At 48.5% G+C, this 25,057-nt stretch overlaps 3 protein-coding genes across 3 annotated transcripts; all 3 read left to right on the forward strand.

Moving 5' to 3' along the window:
• Positions 1–8,798: 8,798 nt before the first annotated feature.
• Positions 8,799–11,684, forward strand: LOC101782596 (abscisic acid 8'-hydroxylase 1). The gene is made up of 5 exons (XM_004953539.4): positions 8,799–9,470; positions 9,583–9,969; positions 10,070–10,238; positions 10,431–10,537; positions 10,637–11,684. Exons 1-5 carry the CDS (start codon positions 8,937–8,939, stop codon positions 10,847–10,849), a joined length of 1,410 nt encoding a protein of 469 aa, XP_004953596.1. The 5' UTR covers positions 8,799–8,936; the 3' UTR covers positions 10,850–11,684.
• Positions 11,685–17,446: 5,762 nt separating this feature from the next.
• LOC101777089 (WAT1-related protein At3g45870) lies at positions 17,447–20,222 on the forward strand. The gene is made up of 6 exons (XM_004955112.2): positions 17,447–17,743; positions 17,861–17,977; positions 18,061–18,325; positions 19,025–19,180; positions 19,548–19,699; positions 19,842–20,222. The coding sequence occupies exons 1-6, from the start codon at positions 17,475–17,477 to the stop codon at positions 20,041–20,043; spliced, it is 1,161 nt and encodes a 386-aa protein (XP_004955169.1). The 5' UTR covers positions 17,447–17,474; the 3' UTR covers positions 20,044–20,222.
• A 1,844-nt stretch (positions 20,223–22,066) lies between these two features.
• Positions 22,067–25,014, forward strand: LOC101783006 (WAT1-related protein At5g45370). Its single transcript, XM_004953540.3, has 6 exons — positions 22,067–22,415; positions 22,510–22,626; positions 22,706–22,997; positions 23,556–23,711; positions 24,033–24,184; positions 24,402–25,014. Exons 1-6 carry the CDS (start codon positions 22,144–22,146, stop codon positions 24,592–24,594), a joined length of 1,182 nt encoding a protein of 393 aa, XP_004953597.1. The 5' UTR covers positions 22,067–22,143; the 3' UTR covers positions 24,595–25,014.
• Positions 25,015–25,057: the final 43 nt, after the last annotated feature.

Here is a 25,057-nt window from a genome sequence, read left to right on the forward strand (position 1 = left end):
GGGGGAGAAAACCGATGGATTAGACGACTGGATGATGACGGATGGAACCTTCTTGCTTGGTTGCCCATGCCGCGCGCTTTACAGCCAGTCGAGGACTATTGGCCACTTTTTACGTGTGCGTGCGTTGTCTAGGCGCGCGCGACGGAACTGCGGAATTTGTTAATGCCAAACGCAAATTTGTGTCTTGGAGCGAGAGACCCAATCGTTAAGTGCGTGGTTACCTGATCTCTTTTTTCTCTTACGACCTTCGTTTCGAACGAAAGAAAGGCCTAGATAGAATTACAAACCGGAGAAAATAAATCCATGCAACTTGGAAAATCGGGATAAAATTGTCTTCACTTTGAATTTTCGATTTTGTGATTCTGGGGGGAAAAATTATCGATCCATGCACAGGCTACATAGGTAGTCGGCACGGTGTATGTGGAGCCGAGTCGGCTGCGTGCTTCCGTTCAAGACGTGACATCGATTGGAGTGGGCGTGCGGACTACCGGGGTTGGAGTCTTGCATAAAACAACCGAGAACGAACGCATCGGCACATTTAGTCAGAAGCGGACTTGAGTACGACGAATATCGCTCGGACAAGAGGTCGATCTGCTTGAGATCCAACCAAATGGCCATTATTATGTTGGGACCAGGCCTTTGCATTATTGGCATGTCGATGGGTTCCCTCTAACAGCAGCATATCCATCTACCAGTAACATATGTGAGGATCGGAGGTGATGCAAACTTCATTCACCCCCCCCCCCCCCCCCCAAAAAAAAAAAAAGGTCGCAGCTGAATAAACGAAACGAAGACCTCTCATCATGTATACTCTAGTTCTCGTTCTCGTGCTTGTGGTAGTCGGCTAGTTTGTCGGGCCATGGCTGGGTCAACCGCGACCTTGACATGCACGCGTGACTTGGCCTCGGCGACCCCAACGCTGATTCCTGATTGGAACCGGGTCACGCATGTGGCGCCGGAGCAGCCACATGAAACCGTCGATCGCCGTATATAGTCGGCATTGACCCCGCGCGCCCTCAGCTACCTCCATCGGGATCGGTAGGGTAGGGACGACGAAATCCGGCGCGCCCTATGGCGTGGTCGTACCTACGTACGGTGCATGGATTGATCGACCTGCACCGCACGCACCCTGCAGGTGCGCTACCTAGCTATCGGCTCCGGCCGGTCCCTGCCGATCTCGACACGTACGGCTCGATCCGTTCGATCTGCCGCTGATGGGTGGCTGCTGCATGCCTTGTACGGCCAATAATGCATCTGGCTGTTTAGATGATGGCCCATGCTATGCTACAACACGACTAGCACACACAAGCATGCATGCATGAGTGGTCTGCAGCACCGCAGGCGTCAGATCATGCATGCATAATATCAATCTATCATGCACCGGCCGGCCAGCAGGCCAGGGCATATGCATCTGCGGGTGCATCTGAAATACGTGGTGACCCGCCACCCGCGTATTGTGTCCTGACGAAGCCCCGAGCAGGACATTTGAGATGCACAGGCCGGCGGGGCCATGCTACGGATGGGCAGAATATGCATGTGTGGCAGGATCCCATGCCGGGTGTCCGCCGGCTGGCGAGCACGGGGAGACGGCCGGACGTGACGAGGGACCAACCACCCCAACCAACGCCTGCAGCATGCTGCGCGCGCGTCGTAGCAGGCCCTGGCGCGCGGCCCCCGGGCTCCACGTCCATCTGTTGGGTTCGATCAGCGCGTGCTCCAGTCCTGATGCTGCATATCCAGAGGATCCATCCGATCGATCCCCCAGCTGCATGCGTGCCTTGTCCTGTTGCTAACAACTTATTACTACTACTTGCTACTGTGAGGAGATCGAAGGGGACACTGCGAAGAGACCAGCGCCGAATAATGGTGCTCGCCACTGTGCACACTGTGAGGAGATCGAAGCGGAGATCCTGTGTCTGCGGGCGGCATGTCCGTACGTGCAGTGTACGCCGTAGTACTGCGCGCGGTCACGGGACCGAGAGCCAGCAACTCGATCTGGGGATGGTTTGTTTCCTGCTGCTGGGCCCTCGCGCTTTGTGTTTGTTCTCTAATTTAACGTGACTTCCTGTGCATGTACATGCATGTGTCCTGTACTAACATCCCTAACCGTAAGCATGGGACGTACGTCTGATACCTCCATTACCTACGTAGCTGCTGCGCGCTGCATGTAGTGCTGCTGTTTCAAATTGGGGACACCAATGCAAGCAAGGCCGCAGGTACAGATATGAGATGCATGTGTGTAATGTGTGTGTATAACAATAATACATGCAGCTGCAGCAATCCAGGATATGGAGTTCGTTTGTGGAACAAGTACACCACTTGTTGCATTATCCGCACAAATTGACGACTTGACCAGGACGACATGCTGGATGCTGGGTCACTGAACCAGAACCAGGGTAACAGCTGGGTAAGGGGCAAGTAGGCAACGAGGCATCCGGATGCAAGGCTGACTGAACCAATGCCGACTGCCCAGGAGATCCGTTCCCTAGAGGCTAGAGCTATCTGAGCTGATTAGCTGAATAGCAGGAAAAGTAGACGTGGATATGCATGCATGGAAAAAAGTCATTGTATATACACTTTCAATCGAGCAAAGATTATGGATATCGACGTTCCCAATCGTCTCATGCAGACAATATGCTATGGAACTGCTAACGACGATCACGCGCAACGACTTGCATTGCATTTGCGCGTGCCTCAACCATCAACGAGACGAGTAGCTTTCCGTGGCATATATGTTGAGTGTACTAGACCTGTTCGAAGATTCGGCAGCGGTTGGCCTTTGGCTCATCTCAATGCGGAGTCTAGTGCCGACATTGCAAGTGTGCGTAAACTTTACCATTACAGTTGCTTGGTCAAAACTTTACCTGAAACTCAAAAGATCTCACCGCCTGTTTTTTTTATCTGAATTTACTTTTTAATTGTTGTCCACACTAAATCCATTAACACAAAAAGATGTCCGTGCATGGTTAAGGAAACGGGTGCACTTTCATATAAGATATGCCTACCATACACTTTGCAATCCTACTACTAGGGAAAAATCCTAATAAATTAAGCTCTTTCAAAAGTCAAAAGTCACTTAGTTTGAAGTATATTTAGCTAGATTTTCATAACTGATTAAATTGCTTTTATTTTAATTTTATGTTTGTTGCATAGTCCAAATTTAGCTTGAGTTAGGAGGTCTCTATATACTCCCTTTTGTGAGGATCGAGATCAACTTATGTGTTTGAAGTGACAATGGATCGGCTATAGAAAGAAATTGGAGATAAACCAAACGACATGTAGGGCATAAAAGGAAATTCTAATAGTTATATGATGCACAATTAATCTGTGATAAAATATTGAAAATCTTAGTTTGTTTTTTTCACCTCCAAGCCCTTCAAGTTCAGAAGTTTAATTCAGCATAGAATTTTTAATGTAGCTTATGAAAAAGAAAGAAACAAGCTACTTTAGAGGGGTGGTGGTGGTGACGGGGGTTGCTCTTAACTATGCTTGCTCTTTGGTTTGCAACCCTAGGTTGCGCCATGCTATGCTTGCTCTTTGGTTTAGCATGTGTCTTGGTGTTCTCCCTCCTAAGTCTCCTTCCTATCTTTCATTCTCCACCAGCACCATGAGCTCTGAACTAATTTATTGTCCCTACTCTACTAATGGGAAGATGAGGGACGGAGCATTGATAGGACACGTGGTATTCGTGGCAAGTGATCAAAATTTCAGCTGAAATTTCACCAATGTTATGAAACTTTTGGTCTTTTTTCGACCATGAACGAAATTAATGTTTACCCAAAATTTTGGTCCATTCATTGGAAAGAGATGGTTGTTACTCCAAATTTTCGCGAATTTTGGTGTTTTTGATGCCTCTACGAGACGGATCTCATGCAACCATGTGGCCAGGCGGCATGTGTTGAGTGATGGCTGTTGGATTTGTTCAAGGTATTAACCCAAAATAAGGTTTCCAATATTAATTTGGTCATGTATAAGCCAATGATTAGACTTGAGCAAATATGGCCTGGCCTGAGCCCGTCATGGTAGAGATATCGAGCCCAAAAAATGGTTCGGCCCGACGGCCCCAAGCCGGGCCCAAATAGTTGTTTTAATTAATTATTGTTCAATAAAAAAAGAACGTGCGATCCAACCCTAACTAGAAAAAGTTAGACCCGATGCTTGCCCATGGGTGGGCTTGGGTGCAAAAGGGCCAACACTTGGGCTTTTTGATGGCCCGTTGTAGCCCACACAAATGTTCAACTTTACTACCCATCATGCTAAAAGGATGGTGTTTGATGATACACATGAGGCATCCTCGTTACCAAGTCACAAGTTGTCATCAACTTGGCCTTTGCGTTCGGTTCGAATTCAATTTACCAGGTGTATCGGAAGATCGAGCTAATGCTACATCAATGTGCCCATCTGACCGGGTTGGGCTCGGGCCATATATGAGATCTTCAAACATGTTAGGTTATGCACATTCAAGCCCATCGAATCCATTAGAGATAGTATTGGGCTAGGGCTATAGGTGAAATGTGGACACCCTTCCATCTTTTTTTCTTAAAATGGTCACGCGTGGCAAAGCGGTACATTATTTTCAATTGGCTCATGTTGATTCTTGAATGATGTAGTACGTCGTGTCCAAAAGGAACTCAAGCGTGTCCATCGTGCCCAAAGGAACTCAAGTGTCGGATGTCTTCTCACTTCTCATGAGCAAGTGAAGAAAGCCATCTTGAATAATGCTTTCTGTGTCTGTCACGACTTACAAACCAGCTGTTGCATCATGCATGCAAGCGTGAAGCGTGCGCTCGGTGCTGGAATCCGTAATGATCAGACATCCCACATTCCCGCACAGGGTTGGCCCGCCGCCGCGCGCTGGCTCGCCGGCCACGTCGCGGGCGCCGAGTCGCCAGGCTGATCGGACGGAAAGGCGCCACGGGCCATGGCCCAGCATGGCGGTCACCTCCGCCGTCGGGGTGACCTCGGCGCTGCCACGCATGGCGATACTCCTGATTGATCGGGCTAGTTTATTATTCGGCGGGTGGACACGCGCGGCGTCGCAACGGGCCGCCTCCGCGCGCGTACTTTTCCGTGCTCCCTCGATGATTACTTACCCGAACTGGCAACGAGCAAATCCGTCGAGCACTCGAGCTGCAACGTGCCGAAGTGGCATGCAATGCAGCGGGCCGTGGACGGCGGCCGGAACTGGCCCGAAGCGTAGGCGCTGGTACCTGCCGTGCGCCGGCCATTCAAGCGCGAACGCTAGCTCATGTGCGCGCGCGCGGGCAGCGGCTTGCGGCGCGGCCGGCAGACTAGGACTAGTCAAGGCGCACGTTTCATCATATGTATAGACGACATGTGAGGCCAGGGATTGGAACGGGCGGGCGTGTACGTAAACCTGGCAATCATTCGTGACACGTAAGGCCTGCGGCGGCTGTGAACGTGGCCTGGCGCGCTCGTCCCGGCGTCGCAACGCCCTCCGCGGCGCGGTCGCCGGCCGGCCGGCTGGCTCCGGATCGGATATTTTGGTCCCTACCGGCCGGTGGGCTACCACGTCGGGCGACCGACGCGCGGGGCAATGGCCACGCGGCAGGTGTACGGCTCAGGGGACCGGCACCTCCGCGCCGCTCCAAACTCGACCGTCAATCCGCTCGAGATGGCGGGCAACTACCATGCACGAGGGCTCGCATGATGGACCTGAGTCCTAGCTATCTCGTCAAAGACAAACACGCCGCTGCGCATGCAGCGCCATCTTTCTGGTCGTAGCGCTCCGCATCAGAGACAAACGCGGCACACATGTGTCCGTCCGTGGTGGCTAGGAGCCGGGGGGAAGGCCGCATTGACCGGCCGGTCATGACCGGGTGCGGCCGGCAGGTGTTGCTGACAACCGGCGGCCGTGTCCATGAGTGGCGCGCTGTTGATTGGTTTCCCGTGGCGGCTCCGCACCGCACCGCAGTGCAGGAGGCTTCGCACGCACGTAACCGCGCCACCGGCCGGCGCGCGCATGTGTCGTCAGGGGTTCGGGGGCTACGTGCTGCTACGGTGCTACCCCTGCACGCGTGCCCCTGCCGGCGGCGTGCCAACACCTCCGTGAACTGAGAGCTCGGCATGGGAGCGCTGGTACGTAGCTGCTGCTGTGGTTCGGCCCACAACCCTGCCAACCCTTCTAGCTCCATCTCTTCCGTGCATATCCTCGAGTGCAAAATCCAAACGCATAGGCAACTAGGACGATACTACCATACACTCCTTCCGGGCACAGCAGAATCTATCCGAATCAAACTTTCCGTCTTTCCGGAGGATCGGAAATAGGGGCTGCTACCTCCCACAACCGTGGGACCTGACTCCCAGGACTCACACACATATTCCTGACAGACATATAACATTTTTTAGGCATGAACTAGCTCGATCGCAACGAATGATCGAGAACACACATGCGCGGATTGCATGCAACTGTGCAAGCACGACCTCTTTTGCTGCTCAAGAAATATCCTACCGGATCTCTCGTCAAGATAAAAGAAATGCACATCAAATCGAACTCTGATTACAATATGCAGTAGTACGCAGTAGCAGGTATATTTCACTGCAATAGAATACTATAAAAAAAGCTAGGTCAAGTTTCACTTGCTCTCTTACGTGAAGCATTGCATGATCCCCCCTGTGCTGATATTTTCCGAGGTTGTACATGCTTGCAGCGCACCGTTGGTATGCAGCTTATGCAGGCGAACTCTGATCGACAATGTCGTCATAATTCTAACCAACAACTTCCATACGCTTTCTTCCCGTATACAGCTAGCAGAGAGGATGGTGCATGCATGCAGGTGCAGGTGCAGCCTCTACGATTCTAGAAGGTCATGGCCTCAGCAATGACAAAGGAAAAAAAGGGAGTTGAGTATACGTTTGGAACGCACGAACAATACCGGGAATTGGACGACGACGATCCACGATGGCCTGTCGCAAAGTCCTCGTGTATTTCCCACGAGAAATGATAAAAGAAGGCGCGCGTACGCCCGCTCCCCGCCACTTGTCCCTTTGCTTGCATGGGGCCGAGGAAAAGATTAGGAAGGAGAGGGAGGGCACACGTGGCGCGAGGCCGGGATATTTCAGCTTCCACAGTGAACTTCCTCAGGAACATTCAGATTATTTGTTCAGAGAAAACGATAGCCTAACAATGCTGCGCAGGCTCGCGCGAATTGATTCACGCCCTCACAGCTGTCGCCTCCCGCGCGTGCGCAAGGTCAACTCTTCTGACCGGCACATGGTTTTTGAATCTCTTTTGATCGGGATGTTAACCTAATAGTACCTCTCTTTTTTTTTTTTGAGGGAAGGTGTTAGCCTACTATCGGTCTATCACCTCGTTTCTGTGAGCATTCCTGCAAGACGAGAAAAGAGGGCTATTTTTCTTTCGTGTCAAGGAACAAAAAAGGCAGAGAGGCATGCGTACGACCGTTTCCCCCGGCGGACTAGCTGCCTGTTCAACACGTGTGTGTGCACTAGTTCCGTTCAAGATTCAGAGTTCAGCGTTCCTACTCGCATGCTCCGGCTGCGTTTAACCCTTTAACCGGCCGGGCAGTCAGACCGGCAAAAGCTGTCGTATTTCCTTCGTCACGGCTACACCATCAATCCCTGTATTAAGGGTGATGCTGCGATGAGTAATTTTGTTCTCGGTGGATTGTTACGAGTCGTTGGGTGGCTATCAATAAATGACTCTACTTGTAATTTGGACTTCGTTTTCTCCTTAATTGAATTGAATGGTAGAGCCCCTGTCTTTTTTCTTCAACAAAGAAAAATCCCGCTCGCCATGCCTGTCCCTTACTAATTTCTTAGTTTCGCCGAAAATACCACCAGCCATTCTCCACCATCAGCTAACATCATCTCTTATATCTCATCTCAGTGCTATGCTTGCTTCCTTTGTTGGTCCCCAAACACCTCCCGAGACCCCCTTTATAATCCTAGCAGCAACACTTCCATTTTATTTCCCTAATTTGTTGTTGCCGATGCCAACTGTCATCTACGACTGCTACGTCTCCAAACTAATACATTTTTTCTTTTTTTGCAAAACATATTACAAACGCAGACACTTACATTCACCTCACCCACAAAAAAATATGTGCACGTGAAACTTATTCCGATGAGCAGCGCTGAAAAGACTAGCCGTTGTATCTTAAAATTGGTGGAAGACTCTATTATCGTTATATCTTAAAATTGGTGAAAGACTCTATTATCGGGTATACTGAAAAAATAGCTCCGCTAATTTCTAGGATAATTTCAAGAAAATATGAGCACACACGTTGCACTGGTCAAGCTCGACTTAATTCACTCTTCAATTTATTTAATTATTTCTTTGATGAGAAAAAACATATACTCCATATAATCGGACAGGACAATGGGTAGATTTGTTTGGGACCGAACGAAATAATTTGAGAAGGTTTGCCACCAACTAAGCCGAGAGCTACTATCAGTCCAGGCAGCCAGGTGATGCAGTGGCGAGGCCAGGAGGACGGATAAGCAAGCGGCTGGCCGAGCTCAGCAGTGGCAGCACGAGAGCGGGCGCGAGCGCGGAGACAGGGGCCGAAAGGGAGAGGGTGAGCTGGAGCGAGCGATTCCTTCGTGGGCACCCGTAAATTCGATTGATTAGTTGATCGCTCCACTTCTCTATTTTCTTTTCGAATTAATCGCGCAATAATTCCCCCCTCCCCCCTCTCGCCGTCTCGCGCAGTCGCACGGCTCCTGCTGGTGAGCACCTAGTGGTGGTAGATTTTTGGGGGAAGAAAGGTTCACCACCAATCTATAAATAGCTGCCACCTCCCTCGCCTTTCCCTCCACCCCAACAGCACCATCGCCCATCTCCCTCTTCCTCCTCTCTCTCCCTCACCTCCGCCCGTTACAGTTTCCTCCTCCGCCGCCGGCCTTTCCTCTCTTCACCGCCGGTAGCAGAGAGCGCGGCCAAAGCGTAAGCCATGGGCGCCTTTCTGCTCTTCGTGTGCCTCCTGGCGCCGTTCGTGCTCGCCTGCGCCGCCCGCGGCAGGAGGCGGCGGGCCGCCGCGCCGGCGTCGGCGTGCGGCAAGGCGCTGCCGCTGCCGCCGGGGTCCATGGGGTGGCCGTACGTGGGCGAGACGTTCCAGCTCTACTCGTCCAAGAACCCCAACGTGTTCTTCGCCCGGAAGCAGAACCGGTACGGGCCCATCTTCAAGACGCACATCCTGGGCTGCCCCTGCGTGATGGTGTCGAGCCCGGAGGCGGCGCGCTTCGTGCTCGTCACGCAGGCGCACCTCTTCAAGCCCACCTTCCCGGCCAGCAAGGAGCGCATGCTGGGCCCGCAGGCCATCTTCTTCCAGCAGGGCGACTACCACGCCCACCTCCGCCGCCTCGTCTCCCGTGCCTTCTCGCCGGAGGCCATCCGCGCCTCCGTGCCGGCCATCGAGGCCATCGCGCTGCGCTCGCTCCGCTCCTGGGACGGCCAGCTCGTCAACACCTTCCAGGAGATGAAGCTGGTGAGCTATTGGCTCTGTCTTCTTCCTCCTCTGCTCGACTGCTCTGCGTCGTGCTCTGTTCCTTTGCTTCAGTATGAAATGTTCCGTGCTGACTGACTGATTATTTGTGCAGTACGCGCTGAATGTGGCATTGCTGTCCATCTTCGGCGAGGAGGAGATGCGGTACATCGAGGAGCTGAAGCAGTGCTACCTGACCCTGGAGAAGGGGTACAACTCGATGCCGGTGAACCTGCCGGGCACCCTGTTCCACAAGGCGATGAAGGCCCGCAAGCGCCTGGGCGACATCGTGGCCCACATCATCTCGGCGCGGCGGCAGCGGCAGCGCGGGAGCAGCGACCTCCTGGCGTCCTTCCTGGACGACCGTGAGGCGCTCACCGACGCCCAGATCGCCGACAACGTCATCGGCGTCATCTTCGCCGCCCGCGACACCACCGCCAGCGTGCTCACCTGGATGGTCAAGTTCCTCGGCGACCACCCCTCGGTGCTCAGGGCCGTCATCGTAAGTCACCGTCCCAGTCATCATCATCCCATCGATTCGATGCGCTCTCGAGCCGCATCCACCGGCAGAGACTGATACTGAATCCAACCCCCAACCGCAGGAGGAGCAGGAGGAGATCGCGCGGTCCAAGGGCTCCGCCGACGCGGCCCTGACGTGGGCGGACACCCGGCGGATGCGCATGACGAGTCGTGTGATCCAGGAGACGATGCGGGTGGCGTCCATCCTGTCCTTCACCTTCCGGGAGGCCGTGGAGGACGTGGAATACCAAGGTGAGCAGGCGTCACCATCCCTCGCTCGCTGCCAGCCGAGTTATTAGTCGGCTGTTTAATTTCATGCCCGCGGCGGCAGTGTCCCTGTCCCCGTCGTGCGCTGCTGCGGATGAACTGGACGGACGGGACGGCTTCCTAACCGAAATCAATGGAATAGACTAACTCATCACTGCCCTCTTTTCTGTTCTGCAGGGTACCTGATCCCGAAGGGCTGGAAGGTGCTGCCCCTGTTCCGGAACATCCACCACAGCCCCGACCACTTCACCTGCCCGGAGAAGTTCGACCCCTCCCGATTCGAGGTCAGTTTGCCCTCCTGCGGCATCTGCTGGTCTGCATCTGTTCCCCCGTATCTGAATTGTGGCCGAGCATGTCATCTGACGTGTGACCGATGGATGCAGGTGGCGCCCAAGCCCAACACGTTCATGCCCTTCGGCAACGGGACCCACTCGTGCCCGGGCAACGAGCTCGCCAAGCTGGAGATGCTGGTGCTCTTCCACCACCTCGCCACCAAGTACAGGTGGTCCACCTCCAAGTCCGAGAGCGGCGTGCAGTTCGGCCCCTTCGCGCTGCCGCTCAACGGCCTGCCCATGACCTTCACCCGCAAGGACTGAGCCGAGCTGGTGCCACGGCGGAAGCCCAACACAGAAACCAGGCCGAAAACCGAATCGGGTGGCGGTATCTGGTATCGTATATACTACTACTAGCGAATACCTAGGCACGGCACGCGGAAACCGCTGCCGGGATTGGGCGTCGGCCGCGGGCCGGCGGTCGCCATCGGACGGGGACGGGACGGGCATCAGATCAGGCATGGGATCGGAGAAAGATCACGCAGGAAAGGAAAGGATAGCACCGTCCGTGTACAGATTCTTCTTCTTCAGCTCGAGCAGCTGGTAGGACCGGACCCCAAGAAGCCGGAAGAGGAGACCAAACACAAAGATTAGGCGTAGCCGCGTAGGTGTCAGTCAGACAGTCAGTGTTAAACTAAGCTAAGCTAAGCTACTCCAGTAGGCATCAGATCACCCCCAGCGCCGCAAAGAAGTGGCCCTGACGCTTAATTGTAAAACCAAACCCATTTTGATCTTTCTTCTTCTTATTTTCTTTTCCCCCTTAGATCAGATTTTTTAAGCCAGCCAGACAACACCCTATAGGAGAAGAACAAGGAAACAAAAAAGAAAGGCCCCTGATTGGGATTGTAAGCTAGCTAGCTTGTCCGCCTGAAAGCAGGCTGGCAGCTAGGCCGAATAATCCATGGACGGGTGGATGCATCGCCTCGCCGGAGTCAAAAGGGAAACACGTCGTCATCCCGCAGCTAAGCCCCGGGACGGCGACGCACCCTCCCCTCTTGTATTGTTTCGTCCAACGCAAGAGACAGCGACTGCTTTTCTGAACAGCTACTGCTTGTACTAATTTAATCAATTGCCAAGTGCGTGTGCGCATTCCGCTTGCTCCGCTGCTCCTTCTCTGGCGATTAAGTTGTTAAGCAATATCGATTGTCGATCGCTTCATGTGATCTGTGCCTCTGTCCGTGCATGCTTTCAAGGAACAAAGCCTGCGCTGCACTGCACCTGCACCTGCACCTCCGGGAAAAATAAAATCGGTTGGACTTTGGGGTGCGGTACGGCTCTCTCCCGGGTCAAACTGAACAAACCATAATCCATATTGTGGCTCTCATGGTCTTCAGACTACTACTCCTGCTCCTTACTCTCGTTCTAGACTGCTTAAGTATCTTCTACAAAAATTGCCACATAAGTACCTTATAATTTTCTTTCATGCTTAGAATTTTTATGGAAGAGAGGCAAGGGAATTTTCGAGGGGCAATCACAACAGCCGATCAAGCTAGGTGGCACGCTTCGTCGAAAATGAAAATTTGTCATGTGGTTGTGTACCTTTCCCTTCTATGTCACTCTGTCCCTAGATCATTTGGTTTCCTACGTCATCGACTATGCCGTGTGTACTATTATTCTCATTCTAGAATGCTTAAATTATGGAATCTTCTAAAAAGTTGCTACATAACTTTAAATGTTGTGCAAATGTAATTGTTAATTTTTGGTGTCCTATAGAAGTTGTGTATAACTTCCACATTTTTGTGTAAAAGGAATTATGGAAATATTCAATCTCTTTTCTATCCACACTACCAAACACCGAATACAACTCACAGAGGCAGAGCAACCCTTTAAGATCATGGTTTCATCATAGTCTCAGGATAATCTCATCAATGAGAGACGATGGTGATGTTGCCATACATGGGTTGGAGAAAAGGATAATGGCGCGAGGAGGCAAGGCCAGTGTACATAGGAGCCAATGTTGATGGTGCACAATGGTGCTAACCAAGTTGATTAGGGCGGTGCAGAGGTGTGGTTGAAGGGGAGACTAAAAGGCCGGGAGGTGCCTGACGATCAGGGTGGATGGTATTGCCACTTGCATCTAGGTTTACAAAAGTTATGACCTATGAGGTGCTGTAGGATGTTTTGGAGCCATTGGATGCAACTACAGGAGGGACCTAACGCATGGGTGTTTTTAGATTCCCTGTGCGCTTCCAAAATTCTTACAAAATTAATTCGTACGAAAAATAGTTTTTGGATTATTCTCCAAATTCTAGAATTGCCTACATAATTATATGTACCTATACATTAAATGGTCTAGTATGATCACATACTCAGTACATACTCTCTGTTAGGTCATACTCTCTGTGTTTTCTCCCTTTTTCATAATTATAATCTGCAGCAGTATGTACTCCTAATTCTGGATTCACTATCCAGCTTACATTAATTCAAACAATGGGATTTCACTGGAAAAAGGAAAATCATGGTAAAATAAGTGGCCACGTGCGTTTTAAATATTGGGAAATGTAAGATCGCGGGCAGTGGTGACTGGTGAGACATTACCCTGTGCCTCTCTGACAATGGAAGAGCTAGCATCAGCCTACTTTAGACACTGGAAGGGCAGGGCTAGGTGCCAGTGGCCTATTACCTCTCTTTTAATCCTAGGCCATGTTTAGTTACTCCCAACTCCCAACTTTGACACTATGCAAAAAGAAGATTCCCCATCACATCAAACTTGCGGTACATGCATGGAGTACTAAATGTAGATGAAATTAAAAACTAATTGCACAGTTTTGTTGTACTTTGCGAGACGAATCTTTTGAGCCTAATTAGTCAATATTTGGACAATAATTCACAAATACAAACGAAACGCTACAGTGTGCTACAGTGCTGTAACAGTAATTTGGCACCTCCCAAATTCCCCAACTAAACACGGCCCTAAATAAACATCCAATCCCTTCACGATGAGACGCCGATTGAGCTGCATGATTGGCTGACTCCTCCTCCATCTCCCTCGGATCTCCCACCAGATTAAGCTAAACTACTTCCCCGATTTCCCTCGGGATGAACCGAGGAAGTGTCCTCGCACGTACAGCCCAGGGATAGGCGAGCGCGATTGACTTTGGAGTCGGGGGCAGTTAAAAACAGTCACGAGCCTGGAACGGAGTTGCCGGCCGGGCCGACGACGCGCGCACGCTTGCGGCCAGGCCGGGGGCCGGGACGAAGCTTCCTGGAAGCGGCGGCGGCGGCAGTGGCACGCAGCAGGTCGCCTGCCTCCGGCCTAGCGTGCCCGCTCCAATGGCGAGACAGATGGAATCCTATCCTCTGTGCCAATTATTCAGCGGCCAGTCGGGCATTACTCGCCAGGGCCCCTGGGCAGCTGCCGGGCCGCCGGACGGATGCGTGGACAGGCCAATCAGTGCCCCGATTTCTTTACTGCCGCCTCCACCGGCGATCCATCTGGACGCGCCCATATACTAATGGCGCCCGTGGCCGTGCGTGGCCCGATCGGTGACGACGGCGATCTCGCCCTCGCCGCGGCGGCGGCTGATCTGATTGGCCTCCCCCCTCGGTTCCGTACTTGCCTTCTCGCCCCCGGCCCGTCCTGTGCTGTCCTGTCCGTTTCAGGGCCTCCGAGCTGGCTCACCGCTAGCTTAGCGTTAGCTAGCTGCCTCTGCATCCATCCATGCAGATGATGCAGGCATCCTTTTTGTCTACTCCTGCATATCTTCGTCAACATTTTGTCGCAGTCTCGTGTGGTTACCTGTAAAGCTGCTTCTCCCATCAGCCTATCAGCGTGCACGAAACCTCGAGTGTCCACACGACGAAAAGGAAAGGGCAAGGGAGAGATCGGACCATTCCAGCAAAGAAAGGGAGAACTGCTCGACTGCTTGAGCTACACGTGGCGCCATCCGCGTCCCTCTAGATGACGGCTCCCCGAAATGTGTCACGTGAAAATTACAGGCCGGAGGAGCATTTGTGCCATGAAGTCAGCCTATGTTTGAGGTGTACTCTCCATCTTAATGATCTCCTAAATCTTCAGACCGAATCTAAATCACGGAGGAAAAAAGTTCCAGAAATTAATGTGTTTAAAATGTGATGAGAAAGTCAGCACGAAAGAAAAATGAGAGATGAAAGGTCGCTCGGAGAAATTAAAGCGAAAATCTTAGGTCATGACTTTTGAGCTAGTTTCGTTCGGAACACGTGGCGCACGATATGGCTTCAAGATGATGATATACGTGCATTTGTCTCACATGAAAGGTACGTGTTATTGCAAAAAGTCTATCATCTTTCGATGAGATGGGATTTCTACAAGTTTGTATTGCAAGTTGGCTGTGTGCGGTCGCAGAGGCTGGAACCTTATCCATTTTCTAAAAAGTTGCTGCGACTGTTTTTAAATCGTTAAAAAGTCAACCTCCGTATGAGCTATATAATTAAGTCCTGAAAAAGACTCTCCAAGAGTTGTTTGGTGGCTGCTAGTGTGTCCCATCCTCTGCAAACAATAAACTTCTAGAAACCATATGTAAATTATTGTTGTTGGAACCAATTGTTATATACTTGCTTGGTTCTACAATGTAAATGTAAATGTTTTAATTTTGTTCTAAAGCTTATAGTAAAACATATTAACGCCAACAACACCAAATAAAAAGCATATTCCATAGTGGATTCATGGACATTAATTTGATGCTGCAGATATTTGTTCATTTTTCTATAAGTTGGAGAAGTTTGACTAAAGGTAAAGTTAAAACACATTACAATTTGGAACAGAGAGGTTACGTGTTTTTTGAGGTTTCTAGTTTTAGTTATAAATTTTATTGTATTTACTCATAATTAAAAGTTTTATTACTCTATTTTATTCATGTAATTAACCAAAGACGAGTGAAACCGGGTAAGAAATAAATTAAGCAAGAACTTTGCATGTCCTTCCTTAATTAGGATATTGACATAGAGCACACTCTCTTTGGGATCTCCCTTGGAAGATTGATGTGATACTAAGAGAGGACTGCAACTTTCTAGTTTAATATGAAGTGGTTCTACAATCTGATGACATGCACGGTATTTTGTCGTGTCATCTAGTAATAGTTGATTTTTGTGGAAATTGACACTGCAAAGTTCATAGAAAATACAAATTTCAAGGGGGGCAGGTTAGTCAACGTGCAAGGTAGTTCTCAGGTCTCCATCGAGGACGCATCATCTTGTATAAAAGAAGTGTTGACCACAGCCTAGTTTCTTGCGGGGTTCTTGTTTCTGACGAAGCCCAGCTAGCTGATGAGTTCTCATTTCTCTGTATGATTGCCGGCTGGCTGCGTGCAATTAACGTCGCCTCTCCAGTGCAAAATTTGACCATATTTTATTCCATTCGATCTACCGGCTAGATCGATTGTTCCTCCTCTTCAGATGCATGCATACATATGTCCATCCATCGTGCCGTCATGGATAATGCAAGCATTATATATTCGTTCTTGTCTGCGTATAAATACTTATCATCTTTATATATGCATATCCACGTTTGGTTTTCGATCCTGCAAGCAAGGTCTGCGAGAATATATCTGTATATTCATTGTTTTCGAAACGAATATAAAACTCGTTCATTATTGTGTTTTCCTGCTCCTGAAAGAAATGGGGGACGACGAGTCATACTTACGTCTGCTCCGGCTCGATCTTAGCAAGGCAAAAAAAAATGTCAACGGGGTCATCATGCATGCATGCGTGCGTGCATGGGCGACTCTCCCCAGCAGCTCGCCCTGCGCAGTACGCTTAGCTTTCCGTGAGAGACGAGATTTAATTTTGTTTCCACATGTTTTTATATTTCGCAGGTGGCGGAGAATACGCAACCATGCATCGCATCGTATTGATCTTTTTATGCAGCTAGGCATCGTCGATCGAGTCAAACTCTAACTGTTTTCTTCCTGACCTGATCTTATTTTCTTTTGGTGATTGATTTAAATTAAATGCGGGTAGCTAGGTCAACTCCAGTGGCGCAACCGTGGCAGCCTGTGGGGGTGACGAATGAATGCCAACGCGCGCCTTTTTCCCTTAGCTTTGAAAATAATGCCCTTTGAAGAAAGTCAGAAGCCATGACTGCACATATACAATGAATCTCTTCTTAGAAAAAAAAATGGGTAATCTGGAACCAGCGTTTTCTTGCATACAATAACTCCATAAGCACCTAGTCTTTATTGTCAACTTATATAAATATGATATCAGTCAACTGCTCCACTGTTCCTTTTTTTCTGGCACGACCTTTGTACAGTGTTCCCGGAAGAGAACTGTCTTGTTAGAACATGGCATATGCTAATAATGTAGAGTTTTTTAAGCGAGAAAAATAGTTGTTTATAAGAAGAATATTTGACGCTCAGTTTGACTTTCAAATTTGCGGAGTGTTCATTCAATGTGATACTGTTAGTTTGACAAAAAAGCCGGACAGGTGGCAACTATGATCCATGTGCTTGCATCAGCTTCATAAAACCCCACGATACACACTCCCCGGCCGAGTCAGCTCAATTATTTGTTTAGAACAGTACGGATCCTCAGTCCTAACTACTATTGCTGTACTACGTATGGTAGGAGTATTAAAATTTATCTGGAGTCAACCAAGATTGAAGTGCATGTTTTTTTTTTAAAAAAATCTGGCTCATTCTTCAGACAAGACCACAACCTGCTACACTCGAAACGCGACCCGTTCAGTTAACTTTCAGGGTACAGCCCAGGCCCAAATCAGGCAGGTCCAGAGTGAATCACAAGGCCTGAGCCCAGGAGGCCAGCCCATGTGATCGTGTGAGAGCGAGCGAGCCCGAAGAAGCAGCCCGACAGCACGCGCGCACACAGCCAACCGAGGAGGATCAACGAAGCAGCCCAGCCCAATCAATATAGTAAACGCTCTTCACTAAATTCAAGACGACGACCGGCGGCGATGGCGCCCGGGGAGCGGGATGGCGGGGGAAGGCGGGCGCACGCGGCCATGGTGGGCTCGCAGCTCATCAACGCCGGTTACCACGTGGTGGCGAAGGTGGCGCTCAACGTCGGCGTCAACCGCGTCGTCTTCTGCGTCTTCCGCGACCTCCTCGCCCTCGCCGTCCTCGCGCCCCTCGCCTTCTTCCAACACCGCGGCTCGCACGCCAAGGCGCGGCCACCTATTACCTGGAGGCTCCTGGTCTCCTTCTTCGTCCTCGGGCTCACAGGGTAAGCTCACTCATCACTCTGGGCCTGACGCAATGCTGGAATCTGGTACCAAATGCTGTGGTCAACTGGTCATGGCTTGCAAATTTGCTTTGACGGATCTGCGTGTCTGCTCTGCAGCATCTTTGCCAACCAGCTGCTGTTCTTGCTTGGCCTCAGCTACACCAACCCCACCTACGCCGCCGCCATTCAGCCGTCCATTCCTGTCTTCACCTTCATCTTAGCCGTCATCATGGGGTCAGTCTCTCGTCAGTCATGGCAATTAGCACTGCACTCAAATTTCATTTTGTTACTGACTTAAAAAGAAAAGCATGTTCCAGGACTGAAACTGTGAGCTTGATCTCGATTGAGGGCCGCGCCAAGATTGGTGGCACAGTAGTCTGCGTGCTTGGTGCTGTCCTCATGGTGCTCTACAGAGGACCGGCGCTATTTGGTAGCGACGAGCTCGAGCTTGATAGTCACGGTGTCATGCCTGCTATGTCACAGCTTGAGCCAGCCTGGTCATTTGGGCTGCAAAAGTGGCATATTGGAGTGCTGTGCTTGATAGGGAACTGTCTCTGTATGGCTATTTATTTGGCTTTGCAGGTATCCATCATTTGCTGGCTGTCTAGTGTCAATCCACTCTTTTCTTATGTATTTTTATGGTTTATTTCGATTGATACACTTGTTAGCTTAAAAAAGGAAAAAAAAAGAAGGCGAAGAAGAAAGATTGGTAAAGCACAAGTTCAGCAAAAGCTTCTGTTATCTATTTCCGTAACTTGAGACTTAAGATGACATAAGTGATGTTGGCAAGTGACAACATTTGGTTTGGTCAAAATTCATCCCCTGTTTGGATTAGAGACTACTTGGAATTTTTAGGATCTAGTTCAAATCTGAATTAAATGCTAAGCATCTAGATCCAAAATGCAAGCTCGCCTACCCATAAAGCATAAAGCCTACAGTCCCTCGTCCTCTTTAAATAGCACTTGGTAAAACATGGCCTCGCTTTACTTCTCTCATAGAAAGGTCTATATGCTGCACAGCGAACTGGCAACAACATTTAGAATTGGATTTTGTCTGAGGATCAATGAACAGTCAATGATGCTTTGTCATGGGCTCTGCTGTAATGATGAATAGTTTTATACAGGAGATAATCTGTTCAACATTATTGGATTAACATTTTTATGTTGTATTTGAATTCAAGTTTAAAATTTGCCTTTCAGTGTACTGAAACTCTTGCTAATATGTAAATGCGACGTAATTCCATATAATTAGCTGTTTCACTTTGTTCTAATACTATTTCAGGCCCCTATTTTGGTGAGGTATCCTTCGAGTTTGTCACTGACAGCATACTCATACTTTTTTGGAGTTATACTGATGGTCGTTTCTGGAGCTTTTGCAACAAATGATAAAGATGACTGGTCTTTGACCCAATCAGAGTTTGCTGCTGTTGTATATGCTGTAAGATCTGCATTAAATATGCCGCTATCATATGTATTTACTATTTAGTCTCCTCCTTTTGCAATTTGGACGCCCACATTCTTACATCATTACATGCATCGCATCATATGCGTTTGGGAAAAAGAAGACGAGCGAGAACTTTCTGTTTGCTGATGCAGTGCATTGAATTGCATCCCATAATACGGGACCATGAATCAAGATTCCGCATCCTTGTTCCCAAAAAAAAGATTCTGCATCGTAGTTGTGACATGAAGACACTGATTGCCTTTGCGCTAATCTTTGCTGGACAAGAAAAAAAAAAGTAGATATATTTAATGCGTTATTTTTTCCCCCACATAGATACTCATTTTTCTCTCCCTTGTTCCAGGGTGTTATTTCGTCTGCTCTTAACACTTTCCTATTAACATGGTCCAACAAACTCCTGGGCCCTGCTATGGTGGCCCTGTACATCCCTCTTCAACCAGTTCTCTCTGCTTTACTGTCGATGCTTTTCCTGGGAAGCCAAATTTACCTGGGAAGGTATGGATAAGATTGTTAGTTATTCTACTACTTTTTAATTAATTAATCTTTTCTTTTATTTTTTTTATATATATATCTTCTCTAGCGATCATTGTATTAAGTTTCTGAATTCTGAAGTACAATCTGCGGCTTGTGTTTGCAGTATTTTCGGCGGGTTTCTTATCATCTCTGGTTTATATCTTGTCACCTGGGCCCGACATAGGGAAAAGCTAACCGGCATTGGACCATCTTATACCAAATGCACATTGGAGCCACATGACAGTGATTCTCAAGCTGCAAGGAGTGGAAACTTGGTCTCCGAGTCCTTCATATCTCTTTCTAGGCCATGGAATGTACCATCTTGAGAAGTTGGTGGTCTGAGTCTAATCTATCCCGCATCTTCTTCCTTTTGGTACCCCTCTTACTGAGAATAGTAGATACAGAAACATGCATTACAATGAGTGAATTGTTGAAGAATATTTGTAGGGTTGTCTAAACAATTGTCTGTCCTCGGTTGCAAGCTCAAAAGAGATTTAACAAGTTAGGTTTATGTCCATTTGATTTTTGTGAGACTGGCAACACTGCAGAATTGCGGATGTCGGATGGATGATCCTTGCACCAGATGTGAAGTCAGTTCCACCGGCTAAGTGAAAGCAATAGTATGTATAAATTGGTAACACATACTCCCTTCGTTCCAAATTGTAGATCGTTTTATCTTTTTTAAGTGTATAGTTTTTACTATACACTTAGATACAATGTATGTTTAGATGTATAATAATATCTATGTATCTAGAAAAGTCAAAACAACCTACAATTTGGAACGGAGGGAGTATGAGATTTTGTATAGTATTTGCAAATTGCAAGTATAGTACTGTCTTATTAGAACATGGATGCTATGCATACAAATCTTTTCAGAAGAAATTCTTGGACGAATACTTGGCAGTTAGAAAATGGGAGACAGAGTACTTAGTGGGATATTGCTTTTAGTTGTTTGACACTTTGGCTGTAAGCAGAACAGTTGACAGGAATGACAGCCAAGATCTTCAGCTAATTTAGCTCAATATTTTTCTTGTATAGCATTTTGTATTTCAAGTTCTAACTTCTAAATTCGAATGTGGTGTAATGTGTTACTTAAAAATTCATTGGAATAGACTAAGAAATAGAGCAAGTTTAATAAAGGGAGAACTACGAGATGACCCCGGTCGTCGGTGAAGACTGAAAGGATGTATCTGGTAGTACGGTAGAGGCGTAGAGCACAGTAATCCGCGGCTGTGAGTGGAAATATTGGCGTGTGTTTGGTTTTGGAACCAGTGGAACGGTTCCATCCTACTTTTTTTTTTATTCAACACATCTTGTGTTTGATTGAAAGGGATGGATTCAACCCGTCTCGTGTTTGGTTGGAAGTTTTTTTTTTAAACTAACTTCGGTAGGAGCCCTACCATATCATTTAAGAAGGAGAGAATATAGTTCTTTTGCGTGATTCATATTACATAATTTTCCATAAACTCATTGCTCAAATAGATAAATTGTAACATAAGAAAACTAATGAACACTCAGAGACCCACATGCTTGCCGTTGCAAGCCAATTTCTTCCTTGATGAAGAACAGCACATGAGTTGGGGAAGCCAGCACCCCTTCAAAGATGTGTCGGTTTCTCTCCTTCCACAGATTCCAAACTATGTAAATGAGGAGTGCCGCACTTGTACGCCATTGCGTCTTGTTCATACCCTGTAGCGATGTGATCCACCAATCTTCTACGTTACATCCCGATATCGGTAGCGATATTAAATTGTTGGTCCAGCTCTTGATCAATGACCACACCTCCATTGCATATGGACAGTGCAAACAGAGATATGTTGCTGTTTCTTGCTCTGCTTGATGGTTCGGTCAGATGTCATTTTAACACCGCTTGCAACTGTTGTACGTGGGTCCCACGTGTCACCCACTATATAATTTTTTAAGCCATCCTTCTTCTTCCCACCGGTCTCCCCCGCTCCTCCCTCTCTTCTCGCGCCGCGCGGTCTCTTCCTCTGCCGCACCAGCCATTGGCCGTCAAGTGCGTCCGCTCGTTTTTAGCGCATACATTTGACCCGCATCTGAGAGGAATATTCCCCTCAGGGACGGACCCAACCCCCTTCACTTTTCAACCAAACACGGATCCATGTGGGTTGAACCCATTCCAACCCGGTAGAACCCTCAAACCAAACACACCCTTACCCGACCGGGCTGACCCAATCCCGAGAAAGCTGGGCCTACGGTAGTAGGATAGCCCAGCGGATAAGCCCAGGTGTCAGCCCAAAAATTTAGAAAGCCAACGGCCCGCTTCGACATGGTCTTAGCCCACTGGACCAACGAAAATGAGCAGCCCACCAGGAGCCAAGCGCACAAAAGAAGTGAACACCGAAGGGGACGGCGACCGGCCGACCGCCCCACCGGAGGCGGAGGGAGATCGGGATCGGCGGGGGATGGCGTCGCGGGAGCGGGACGGCGAGGGGAGGCGGGCGCACGCGGCCATGGTGGGCGTGCAGCTCGTCTATGCCGGGTACCACGTCATCGCCAAGCAGGCGCTCAACGTCGGGGTCAACCGCGTCGTCTTCTGCGTCTTCCGGGACCTCCTCGCGCTCTCCGTCCTCGCGCCGCTCGCCTTCTTCCAGCACCGCGGCTCGCCCGCGCAGGCGCGGCCGCCGCCTCTCACCTGGCGCCTCGTCGGCTCCTTCTTCCTTCTCGGGCTCACTGGGTAAGCCCCCAACTAACTGTCGGATACAGCAAACGGGGACTAATCAGCAATGCTGACTGCTTTGCTTCCTGTTCCCCCTGTGTTTGGTCTGCAGCGTCTTTGGCAACCAGCTGCTGTTCTTGCTTGGCCTCAGCTACACCAACCCCACCTACGCCGCCGCCATTCAGCCGTCAATTCCCGCCTTCACCTTCATCTTGGCCCTCATCATGGGGTTGGTCTCTCAATCGCGATGCTCCACACAAATTCACACTCTTACTTGCCATCGAACTTAAACCTCCCTCGTGTTTCAGGACTGAAACGGTGAGCTTGGTCTCAAACGAGGGCCGAGCCAAGATAGGTGGCACAATCGTCTGTGTGCTCGGCGCTGTTCTCATGGTGCTGTACAGAGGCCCAGCTGTGTATGGTAGCAGTGAGCTTGAGCTTGATGTTCATAGTCATGGGGTCCTAGCTGACATGTCACAGCCCGAGCCTGCTGGATCTCTAGTATCTCTGTTCATGGCATTTGGTCTGGAAAAGTGGCACATTGGAGTGTTGTGCTTGATAGGGAACTGCCTCTGTATGGCTACTTACCTTGCTTTGCAGGTATTAGTGATTTTTAGGCTGCCGGGATACTTGTTTGCTTACAAACAGGATGCTTCGTACTTTAAATCTTTAATTTCCAATCAAATGTTGGTGCAGTGCTAATTCTGCATGCCTCTGAGTTATATCAGCAATAGAAGGGCAAGAATTATCTGGCATCAAGTCTATTGAGAGCATTATAGTCTATAAATGTTTTAGTCTTAATAGCTTGCTGGTAGCTTTCTCCGTTTCTGACACTTGCAGTAGAACTGATTCAGAGCACATCCTACATGCTGTGTAGCTGGTCATCAGAGATTCAGAGCATTTAATATTGAATTTGGCCTGAGATTTAGATAGCTGTTATAGATGTTATCATGGCAGAGAAATCATACCTTGCTGTAGTAGTTCAAACTAGTCTTTACAAAAGGATATAATCTCTCTAACTGTCTTGGATTAAGCCACATACCTGCATTTGACTTTGCCTTTTGTATCTTGCCTTCACTTTTTCAGTATGTTTATATTTGTTTCATTGAAAGCTCTCTTATTTATTTATTTTATTGTGTTTGTATGCCAACATTTCAGGCTCCAATTTTGGTGAAGTATCCTTCAAGTCTGTCACTGACTGCATACTCGTACTTTTTTGGAGCTGTTTTAATGGTCATTTCAGGAGTTTTTGCAACAAATGATAAAGGCGATTGGAGTTTGACTCAATCTGAGTTTGCTGCTGTTGTATATGCTGTAAGCTTTCAATTATTTACTGTCATTGTATGTTCCTAGTGTGTCATTTTGCATGTAACACTCTTTCACCATTATGTACATTTACACCATTATATACATAAGCTATCATATTCATATATGTTAGTACTTGGTACTGATGCAGTGAAATAGGATCCCATGTATGTGACTATGAATTTGAGATTCTGCATCACGCTGTTGCTGTGTAGGGAGGAGACCCTGGTTGCAGTTTGCATTTGCCTATGTAGGCCATAAATTAAGTAGTTGATTGATGCATGCCAACACTTCTGCTACTAAAACTCCATATTTCTTCCCTTATTACAGGGAGTAATGGCATCTGCTCTTAATTATGTGCTATTGACATGGTCCAACAAAATTCTGGGCCCTGCTATGGTGGCACTTTATAACCCTCTTCAGCCAGTGGTCTCTGCTCTATTATCTATGATTTTTCTGGGAAGCCCAATTTACCTTGGAAGGTAAAATTGATGTTACTTGTTGTACTTTTTCATTGCTTTAACTTTCCTTTCTTTTTCGTGTGAAGAATACTGTTCCAGAGTGTCAGCTACACACAATTTTCTTGGATATTGATGTCCTACTGACACCCTAAGATCCGTGAACTGTCTACTAGCAATTCATATTTCCCGTTTCTTTTGATCTGAACTCTGATGTATGGTCTGTGTTATTTATTTGCAGTATTATTGGAGGGCTTCTAATTATCTCTGGTTTATACCTTGTGACCTGGGCGCGACACAGAGAAAAGATGACTGGCATTGGAGTCTCTTATGTAAAATGTGCATCAGAGTCGCTCGACGGTGCTTCTCATGTTACAAAGAATGTGCCCTTTATATCTCTTTCTAGACTGTGGGATGTGCCGCATGAATCTTGAGAATTTGGAGGTCGTGCTTGATCCATCTGACTTCTTCTAGGTACCCCCTCTTACTGAGATTCTGGATACAGAAAGTATACATAAAAAAGAGTGAAATATTGCAGAGAACAATCTTGATGAATGTTAGATTTATCTTGTAAAACTGTAGCCTGCCCTTCCTGGAGCAGTTGGATTAGTCACAAGAGAGATATAACAGGTTAGGTTTGAGTTTGCTGGTTTCGTGAGACTTAAAACTCTGATGATGTGGAAGGGATGATCCTGTTTATCTCTACATACACCTAACATTTGTAGCAATACTCTTGACATATATGCAAATAGCAGAATTGCACTGTATATCTGCACTTGCCTGCAGTTCGTGTGGTCATATCGTCCACAGTTTGCTGTCTTGTGCTAAGCAGTCAGTTAAATAACTGTTTTTTCTTTGGCTATATGTCTTGCTCGTTTTACATGTGCTTGATTCCCT

This window comes from Setaria italica, chromosome I (genome assembly GCF_000263155.2).
Source record: "Setaria italica strain Yugu1 chromosome I, Setaria_italica_v2.0, whole genome shotgun sequence".
Lineage (NCBI taxonomy): Eukaryota > Viridiplantae > Streptophyta > Magnoliopsida > Poales > Poaceae > Setaria > Setaria italica.

What these genes read in the sequence shown, in the direction of transcription:
- LOC101782596 (XM_004953539.4), top strand. Translation starts at nt 8,937, where the DNA reads ATGGGCGCCTTTCTGCTCTTCGTGTGCCTCCTGGCGCCGTTCGTGCTC. An exon ending in CGGTGCTCAGGGCCGTCATC is followed by an intron (nt 9,970 to 10,069) that starts GTAAGTCACCGT and finishes CCCCAACCGCAG; the next exon opens with GAGGAGCAGGAGGAGATCGC. An exon ending in GGAGGACGTGGAATACCAAG is followed by an intron (nt 10,239 to 10,430) that starts GTGAGCAGGCGT and finishes TCTGTTCTGCAG; the next exon opens with GGTACCTGATCCCGAAGGGC.
- LOC101777089 (XM_004955112.2), top strand. Translation starts at nt 17,475, where the DNA reads ATGGCGCCCGGGGAGCGGGATGGCGGGGGAAGGCGGGCGCACGCGGCC. An exon ending in ATCTTAGCCGTCATCATGGG is followed by an intron (nt 17,978 to 18,060) that starts GTCAGTCTCTCG and finishes AGCATGTTCCAG; the next exon opens with GACTGAAACTGTGAGCTTGA. An exon ending in AGCCAAATTTACCTGGGAAG is followed by an intron (nt 19,700 to 19,841) that starts GTATGGATAAGA and finishes TTGTGTTTGCAG; the next exon opens with TATTTTCGGCGGGTTTCTTA.
- LOC101783006 (XM_004953540.3), top strand. Translation starts at nt 22,144, where the DNA reads ATGGCGTCGCGGGAGCGGGACGGCGAGGGGAGGCGGGCGCACGCGGCC. An exon ending in CTACTTACCTTGCTTTGCAG is followed by an intron (nt 22,998 to 23,555) that starts GTATTAGTGATT and finishes CCAACATTTCAG; the next exon opens with GCTCCAATTTTGGTGAAGTA. An exon ending in AGCCCAATTTACCTTGGAAG is followed by an intron (nt 24,185 to 24,401) that starts GTAAAATTGATG and finishes ATTTATTTGCAG; the next exon opens with TATTATTGGAGGGCTTCTAA.